We start from the raw sequence: 9,843 nt of genomic DNA, 5'->3' as shown, positions 1-9,843 counted from the left end.
CTCCCCACCCACACCAACCTGATTTCTTCCCTGCCTCAAGGCTTTGCACCCGCTACTCCTTCACCCTGGAAGCCATTTCCTAGCTCTTTTCAGAGCACGGTTTCATGTCACCTACTCTGGGAGGCCCTCTCTGATACCTGTCCCCCTTCATTCTCTGCCCCATCACCCTGTTTATTTCTGTCTTTGCACTCAGCATACTTTGCCACTGCATACTTACTTGTTCGCTGTTCATTTTCAGTTTCCACTAAATGGTAAGCTTCTTCAGGAAGGCAGGGTGGGGTTCTGCCAGTCTGATTCCCTGTTGGCACTCCCAGTGCCTGACACGTGGTAGGCCCTCAGTAGTCACTCAATAAATGAATCGCTGGTGCCTCCACATATACATGAAGTCAACTCCAGCCCATACTCAGCCTGGGCCACAGCCTCCCTCAGCCTCCCTGGCTCAGAGAGGGGCAGTGACTTGCCTGAGGCCACCCAGCAAGAAAGTAGCAGTGCCAAGACTCAAACCTAGTCCTTGTCTCCAAGTCCTTGATCTACTTTCCCAGTTTTCAAACTTCCTTTAGCCACTAAATCCTTTCTGTAAACCAGTGGTTCTTAACCAAGGGCGATTTTACTCCCCAAGGGACTTTTGGCTTATCCCCTGGAGACATTTCTGGTTGTCATAAATGTTAGGAAGATGCCACTGACATCTAGTGGGTAGAGGTCAGGGATGCTACTCAATATCCTACAGTACACATGGCAGCCCCAAAGACAATGAATTATCTGGCCCAAAAGATCAATAGTGCTGAGGTACAGAAACCTTGTTCTAGACCAAATGGTTTGTGGAAAGCCAGCCAAGCTGCTTTGGGGAAGCTCCATGGAGCCCCCAGGAACTGAAGAATGGTGTGGAGACTGCTGCTCCACATCCCAGCTGCCCTGCTCTGCTGAGGGGACCCAGGAACCTTCCTGGCCTTATCTTGGACCCCCTTATCTGATCTCCTGCTGCACCTGACCCATACCTCTATTACACCAAGCATCTCTCTGATTTATAGTCATCGCCTCTCAGGTTGGCTTGCCCCTCAGTGGCGGGCTGTGTCTGACTCACCTCTCTGTACCCCGTGGACCCTAATACAGGCCTGGCTCATGGCTCACATGAGCAAAAATCTGTTGGCTGGAATGTACCAGACAGGGACAATACGCCTCATGGGATGTGTCTGGAGAGCCTGCCCCAGGAGGCTTAAGCTGAACCAGACTCTCCTGACAGGTCCACAAACCACTTACCAGAGTGGGAGAGAATATGAGCCTTCAGCTTATCCGGCCGGTTGAACTCCTTACTGCAGCCTGTGTGCGTCCTAAAACCCAAAGCCAGCCGCTGATCAGGGGGTGCTCACCAAGTTCAGGACCCTCCTGCTGGCCCCTCTGCTAGTCCTGGGCATGACGACCCCCTTGTCCACCCTAATGGCTCAGCAAAGAAGTAGGATGGAGAGTGAAGCCAGCAGGCAGGGCCCAGGACAGGATAAAAGTCGAGAGGGCCTTCAGACCTCAGACCTGACATCTTTCTATCCTGCCACTGGGTAAACCTGCACCCCCTCCATGCCAGTCTCTACTCACGAGAAGGGACATTTGTATTTCTTGAATGGCTCATGGATCAACATGTGTCTCTTCAGTTTGTCCTTGCGATTGAATGCGGACTCACACACTGAGCATTTGTAGGGCTTCTCACCTGCAGGAGACAGGGATGAGGATCCTATGAGAGGGAGTCTGAACACGGGGCGCTGAGGTCCCCCACTAAAGGGAAGCAGCTCTTCTAGGGAGGTGGCCTGGGAGAAAGCCTCTCCCATTCCTCATGGCTTTGTTTTGCCAAGAAGAGGGGGCCATTTTCGATAAGATGGTCAGGAAAGGCCTCTCTGATGGGCAACATATGAGGTGACACCTGAGGGAGCAAGCCATGTGGAAATCTAGGAGTGAGGGTCCCCGACAGAAGGATAGGTGAGGGCACGTGGTGTGTCTAAGGGACAATGCGGAGGCCAGTGTGGCTGGAATGGAGTGGGGGGATGGAGAATGAGACAGAAGATGAGGGCAGCGAGGCTGCCTGGCACGTGGTGTGTCTAAGGGACAATGCGGAGGCCAGTGTGGCTGGAATGGAGTGGGGGGATGGAGAATGAGACGGAAGATGAGGGCAGCGAGGCTGCCTGGCCAAAAAGAGGGCCTGGAAGGCTGAGGAAGGAGTTTGGCTTTTATTCTGAGCCAGATAAGAAGCTACCAGAGGGGCTGAGCAGAGGAGGGTCAGGGTCTGACTGAAAAGTGTCACAGGCTCCCTCTGGTTGCGTGTAGAGAATAGGCTAAGGGAGGGTGAGGGTAGAGGCAAGAAGGAGGCTGGTACGGAAATGGGAAGGAGTCAAGTATGGGCTATATTTAGAAAGCAGGACTGGCAGCCCTTGCCAATGCATGTGTTGTGGGGTATGAGAGGAAGCAAAAGGTCAAGGATGAAACTATGGTGGGCCAAGTGACAAGGGTGGGTGATCACGGCATTCACTGAAATGGAGTCCACCACAGGAGAGGGGGGAATTACACCTTACTGAGTTGGATCCTTACAACAAACCATGAGGTAAGTACTATCATTATTCTGTTTTATAGATGAGAAAACTGAGGTTCATGATCTACGACTAATGGTTGAAGGAGCTAAGATTCTAGCCCAGCTGTACGATCCAGAGTCCACCTGAGTTGCCCCAGATTATCCAGTGGCAGAACCATTGAGAGGTCAGCTCTCTCCTGACAGAGGCCAGAGGTCACAACCTGCCCTTCGGAAAAGGAATATCACTGGGCTATTTTGATTTCCTGCTATTATTTCCTCTCTATTCTCCCTCTTGAGTAAATAAAGTACCTTTGAAAAACACCAACAACCCCTACCCAGTGATTAAGGAAATTGTGGTCCTTACAATAGAATGCTCTGCGGTCATTAAAAAGATTAAGGTTAGTTTGTGTTTCTTGATCTGGAAAGATCTCCTGAACATACTGCTAAGGGAAAAAGAAAGCTGTAGAATAGCTTAATACAGTCCCATTTTTGTTAGAAAAAAATACAATTCCCACACTCCAAAAAAAGATCAAGCCGTATGTTTTTGTATATACACAGAATATACAGGGAGAACGGTTGGGGAGGGAACACACCAAACTCTCAGTAGCAATTAGGATTTGAAGGAGGAATTTAACATTTGACTTTATGTACTTCTATACTGCTTTCATTTTTACAATAAGCATGTATTATTTCTGAATAACAATAACCATTTGAAAAGACAGATTGTAATATTTATCAAAATTACTAATGCATATACTTTTTTTTTAGTAAAATATACATAACGAAGTTTACCATTTTAACTATCTTTAAGTGTATAGTTCAGTGGCATTAAGTATATTCACATGGTTGTGCAACCACCACCACCATCCATCTCAAGAATTTTTTCAGCATCCCAAACTGAAACTCAGTACTGCATAAATGTTTTAACTCAGCACTTCCACTGCTAGGAATATACACTACCGATATACTACCAAAAGCTTGCCAAGGGACCCACACAGCATTGTGTGTGCAAATTAACAGCTGAAAAATAATTTAAGGGTCCATCCATAGGAAACTGGCTAAATAAAAGATTGTTAATGCAGAGGAATACTGTGCAGATGAGAAAAATAAGGTGCATTTAAGGAACACCTTCAAGGTATATTGAAAAAAAGGGTACATAGTAGAATTTATAGTATGTGTTCATTTAAAAATTTATAGTATGTGTTCATTATTAAATTTATAGTATGTGTTCATTATAAAAGTAAGCAAGTATTGTGTATAGATGTAAAATAAAACCAGGATTATGCAGACTTACAGCTGTTGCTTTTGGGGAGGGGAGTAGGAGTATTTTTCAAACTGCAAACCGCAAGTCACAACCTGTTAGTGGTTATTTTAACAACTAAAATTGAACAGAATAGGATAGAAAATATTGCTTTGTTAAACTTCTGTTTCAATATAGTGTATGTGTATACAAGTGTTTCCTGAGTTGCAATATAAAATGTATTTTTTACCACAGATCATGGTTAAAAAAAATTGAGAAACATTTGGATAGTCCATTTGAGGTGAGATGGGTTTATTTTCATTATGTATCCTTTTATATTGTCCAAGATTTTCTCTTCAGGTATTCTCAATCTTTTAATCCTTTTCAATGAAAAAGAAAACCAGAATGTTTTAACTAATAAAAACATTTTAAAGATGAAAACAAAAACATGTCTCAACTGGGGAACCAAGGAGAAGGGGTTTTGTTTGGGTGGTAATTTTGAGGTGAGAACAGCACCCGCACCCCCAGGGACTCAGAATAGTCTGAAGGGGCTGACTCTTAGCCAAGAGAACTCCCACCAGCCTCTAGGGGCTCATCTCTGCTTTAGCGTTGGTGGGAACCCCTTGTTCACTTGAGAGAGCAGGTGGGTAAGGGGCCAAGAAGGAGATGGGGAGGGAAAGCGGGGAGGGAGAGGGTGGGGAGGAAAGCAAGAGAGGGATGAGAAGAACAAAGAGGGGGTTGAGGATGGGGAGGTGAGGAAGGCAGGAGCTGACAGGAAGCAGGGTACCCACCTGAGTGGATGTGAGCATGCAGTTTGAGGTAGTGCTCCCGCCGGAAGAATTTCTTGCACACCTGGCACCTGAACCTGCCCCCGCTGCCATGTGTGGGCAGGTGACGCCGCAGGTAACGTTCGCAAGGGAACACCTGGTAGAAGAAAGGAGTCAGCTTCAAGTCTGACTCACCAGCCCTCACTGCCTTTTGATCTCAAAGGATCCCTCATTTTCAGCCCTTCCTTATGGAAACACCTTCTTTTCTGTTCACCAGGATTCAAGGCCCATAATGTCAGGCACAGCCCTTAGAACATCATGGCTCCCACTACTCACCCATGTCTGCTTTGAGCTTCTGCCTAGGCTGTTTTTCCTACCCAGAGGGTCTTTCTCTTTTAGCCCGACAAACTCTTACTCATCCTTCAATACCCAACTCAGGTATTATTGCTTCTGTGAAGCCCTCCCTAACTCCACAATGCCACACCAGGCAAAACAAATTCTGCCCTTGAATATCCACCCACACTTTTAAAGTCAGCACTGAACACTCTAAGTTACAGCCCTTTGCTTACAGGGGATCTCCAAGAGGACAGCTTTCATTCCTCAGCACAGGGCCTGGGTCGAATGACTAACAAGTAAAAGAATGAAAGGAAAAATGAACAAGTAACTAAAGAAATGAATGAAAACATAATAAAAAGTCAAAAACACAGAAGCCAAATTGCCTTCTTCCCATTATAGGATGGGCATTCATTCATTTTTTCATTCATTTAGTATAGAGAAGTGATCAAGGGACAGACCCAACTGCCCTACTACTTATTAGCTCCACCATTTCCTAGCTGGGTGACTGTTCTGTGTCTTAGTTTCCTCATTTTTAAAATGGGATAGTAACAATATGCCTACTTCTTAGGGTTAAATGAGTCAACTGAGGTAAAACGCTCAGAACAGCAAGTGGCACATGGTTCTTGCTCAATTCATGATACCTTTTACATGGACCACAAGTTTCAAAGCTCAAAATTAGACTATATAATTAGAAACATCTACAATGAGGCCGAAGTGATACCAGAGCTATCTTCGAAAATCTGCCATGTAAGGGTGTAAGAAAATGAGTAGAACAAAGACACAAGTTAAACACACCAGGGGTATGCAATCAGCAAAATGCAAACTTTAGGTAACTCCATAGGACTGATGGCCCAGTTTCTTCAACAAATAAATTGAAAGAAAGAAAAAAAGGAACAATAGTGGGGGAAACCTATAGATTAAATGAAACTTTTGTCACTTTGGTCATATCAACCAATCATAATATATAGACCTGATCTAAAAAACAAACTTTACAAAAATTAGGTTGTTTTGGGGACAATTGGAAATTGGAACATAGTCTAGATATTTGATCATATTAAGGGACAGGCTTTAATGAGGGTTTCCAGATTTTCTGAAAAGAAGAACCAACAATAACGAGCTGGAAGCTGGAGGCTGCTGTTGCAATGCTGGGCCTGGGCCTAGGAGAGGCCTCACCCCATGTTAGCCCAGCCTGGCCTGGCCCAGTAGTGGCACAGGATGGCCACCTGTGGTGTCCGATGGGTAAGAGAGGCCAGGCAAAGCTCTTACTCTTCAAAGACGGTGTCGTCTGTGAAAACAATCCCAAGCTTTGTCTGCACATACAGAGCCAGGAGGGGAAGAGACAGTGAGGTCTTCATTCCACCACCTCTCGCCTCTTATTGTTGCAGGAGTACCCACCTTTTGACAGTGTGGGCAGGGGAAGTTGTGAGTGGCGGTCTGTAAGTGGTGCTCCAGGGCCTCGGGGGTAGAGTATTTGTTGACACATTTGACACATCTAAATGGGAAGAAGCAGAAGTGATAAGAGAACAGTGTATGGGGGCTGGACTCTCCCAGCAGGCCCAGGGACCAGCCCCCAGGGCGAAAGGAGGCAAAATCCTATGTTTAATTCATTCTCAAATCAGTCTCCTCTTCTTGCCACTGCCTCTATCCTAGTCCAAGCTGCTGTCTTCTCTCCCTGCTTATGTAAGAGGTTATTCTTGTTTTTAGAAAATATACACAAAAGAGAACAAATAAAGAAGCATCATTCTTTAAAATTATTCTTAAATGGCTCAGAATAGGATAAAGCAAATGTGGTAAAAAGTTAACATTTGAGAAATATGGGTGAAAGATATCTGTGAGAATTCTTTGTACTGTTCTATTCTTTTTGTAATTGAATGTTTTATTAAAGTTTATACAAATTATTAAATTTATATCCTTCAGAAAAGATTCCTTGTGGTTAATAATACTTATCTTAGAATTACAATTATGAGATGTATAATTAAACTGTACAGATTATAAGTAAAATATTGACAGCTATAGTCAAACCAGGTGAAACTTGTTCCTTATGACAAAAATAATCCGTAAATAAAAATTCCACATTGTAAGATGATGACATATTAGCTTGAGTTAAGATATGTTTAACATCTCTTGAGCATTTTGAGAATGACTTTTCTAGTTTTTACAGTTTATATTTTAAGAAAGACACTGAAAAACCTGGAAGGGATTCAGAAAAGAGCATCCTAAATAATTAAAGGAAAAAATATGTCCTAGAAGTATGTTGAATTTTATCTTGAATTTTTTTGAATAATTCTATTCTGCCATCTTGATTGAACCATCCTTTGTACTATTCTTAATAACTTCTCTGAAAGTCTGAAATTTCGTCAAAATAAGTTTTAAAAGAATACTTCCTGAAAGCGACTGCGATGGGGAAGTAGGTCAGGGTGGACGGGGAATTCCTTTTCACTCTATGCGTTTTTGCAGTTTTTAAATATTGCATTGTAGGCATATAATGTTTTTTGAAGTACGTTATTAATCTTTTTTAAACTCCCTTTTGCTCTTTGACCTGCAAAATAGCTACCAGGAACTTATTTACAAATAAGCAAAGATGAATGTCTAAAGTTCTTCCCTGCAGCATTATTTGTAATAATGACGAAATGGAAATAACCCGACTATCCCACAATAAGGATGGGTTAAATAAATTACAATGAATACTAAGTAGCTGTTTAAAAGGAGGAGGCAGGCCTATTTGTGCTGTAAGGCAAAGATATCCATATTATAGTTTTATGTGAAAAAGTTTTAAGTGATAACACCAAGTGTACAAAGAGATCCTATTAAGTCTCAGTATGGGAGAAATTGCCCAACAGGCTGATGGTATGATAAATTTTCACCAAATTCGATGATTGTGTTTGGGGTGATCTGACTCAAATATAGCCTGTGATATTTATATCTTATCTATAAACATGCTAATTACAGATATATACCAAAGGGCCTGTACCAAGAAGTTAATGAGGGTTATCTTGGGTGTCACGGTTTTGTTTTTTTTTGTGTTTATTTTCCCCTCTTTAATTCCCCCAACACACTTCCACCCCTATGGATGTTGCCATTTCCCCTTAAGAACTGGATCTCTGAAGGTGGGGCATCTCCTCTCACGCACTTACAGCGTGAACCCAGGGTCTGGCACACCCGGGGTATGGTCCGTGGCTCCACTTGGGGCGCGAACCCAAGACCTTCTGCATGTAAAGCAGATGTGCTAACTACTACACTATGGAGTCACTCCTGTGTGGGTTTTCAAAAGATCCTTTTCTTGGTATTAAACATGAATTTTGTAATTAGGAAAAAAATAATAAATCTTATTTTTTAAAAGGAAAAACTATATATATAGCATATATACAGTGGCAGAAGTGTTTGGGCAGGCCCCATAGGCAGGCCAAGAATATGTAGCCCAAAAGGAACAGAGAAGCCAGACCAATGAGGCCGGGACCCCTGAAAATGGGATGAAACCATAACACCTGCTCAAATGTTATCGTGAGAGAGAAATAAACTCTCATCTTGTTTAAGCCATTGTTATTTTGGCTATCTCTATTTCAAACTTATGTCTAAATTATATGAATAATAAAAATTGCAGCAATGGTATTTATTGAGCACCATGATGTTCCAGGCATCATGTCTAAGTGACTCATACTCGTCTAACTTTATCTTAATAAATAATCCAATAGCGTAGGCACTATCGTACTCTCATTTCATAGCTGAGAAGACTGAGGCTCAGAGTGGTTGAATACTTTGCCAAGGTCATCCATTGGGTTTGTGTCCAGCTGCTATTTGAGCACAGGTACGTGATTCCAGAGCCATTATTGTTATTCACAACACCATTCTACCCTCAGGCCATCCAGATAGTGACCTACCTCTCTGTACCTTACTTTTGAGCCAGGAGTTCCAATAGCTTTAGGGTCATTGGCACTCTAACTTTGGCAAGAAAACATGGCAAGAGAAGTAACTGACTGCAGGCATGAGACCATCAGCATTGGGCTCAACCCTCAGCCTGCAAACTCCAAGACAAGAGCTCTGAAGCTTCCAAGGTCCTGGACTACAGTTTGAATCTCAGCTCTGTGTTGACATTGTTACTTTGTTAGGCAGGTCACTTCTCTTAGGTGAGTCTCATCTTCAAAATGGAGAGACTACCACTCCTATAGAATGAACTATGTCCCTCCAAAATTCATATTTGGAGCCCTGACCCTCAATGTAATGGTATTTGGAGGTGATTAGGGTTAGATGACATCATGAGGGTAGAGTACTCATGATGATGAGATCAGTGCCCTCTCCTTCTTGTCTACGGTATTTTGTTATAGCAGCCTGAACTAATATAACCGACCTCCTAGGATTGCAGGGATCAATGTCCCTAAGTCAGAACTTGGCACATAGGTGCTCTTTTCCTTCAATTTGGCATCTCACTTCAGAGAGCCACACAGTCACAAGAACTCACAGGTAAGCCACAGATTGTAAGGGCAAAAGCAAAACAAAATGCCCCCTGAGAACAAATGGATATTATTCATCTTTACCCAGAATCTCCACCCCTTGCCTGGTCAAAGCCTTGCCTGGCTTTCCTGCCTCTCTGGCCCCATTTCTCAATCTTCCCCAGGGCCAGTTGCCCTATACCTCATTTCAAGAGTCCCAGTCCCCGTGCCGACTTCTCAAAGCTGTTGTGATTTCTACAAGCCCTCATGCTCTGACCCCACTTTCTCTCCTAGGCCCCATCTAAATATTCCCATCCACTGCTACTCTACACAATAGTCATTCTAAACCACTTGTTATTTTTTTTATACCCTACACTTGATGGTCCTCTTAGTAGGAATGCACTCTACCCTATATCTGGCAAACTCCTACTCATCCTTTAAAATCTGGTTCGGATTTCATTGCTCCTGGGACACCTTCCCTGCCCTACTGTAGTAGTACTATACAATATATATATGCATATA

At 43.3% G+C, this 9,843-nt stretch overlaps 1 protein-coding gene across 1 annotated transcript in view; it reads right to left on the bottom strand.

The window, feature by feature from the left end:
• Positions 1-9,843, bottom strand: part of ZNF341 (zinc finger protein 341) — a 44,217-nt gene that overhangs the window by 9,712 nt on the left and 24,662 nt on the right. Inside the window, exons 10-14 of the mRNA XM_023522232.1 lie at positions 8,870-8,909; positions 6,290-6,487; positions 4,583-4,715; positions 1,588-1,699; positions 1,258-1,328 (exon numbers count right to left, since the gene is read on the bottom strand). Of these exons, the coding sequence (XP_023378000.1) occupies positions 1,258-1,328; positions 1,588-1,699; positions 4,583-4,715; positions 6,290-6,487; positions 8,870-8,909 (554 nt within the window). The remainder of the gene's footprint in view (positions 1-1,257; positions 1,329-1,587; positions 1,700-4,582; positions 4,716-6,289; positions 6,488-8,869; positions 8,910-9,843) is intronic.

This window comes from Pteropus vampyrus, unplaced genomic scaffold (genome assembly GCF_000151845.1).
Source record: "Pteropus vampyrus isolate Shadow unplaced genomic scaffold, Pvam_2.0 Scaffold336, whole genome shotgun sequence".
Lineage (NCBI taxonomy): Eukaryota > Metazoa > Chordata > Mammalia > Chiroptera > Pteropodidae > Pteropus > Pteropus vampyrus.
This window is presented reverse-complemented; position numbering and strand designations above follow the sequence as displayed.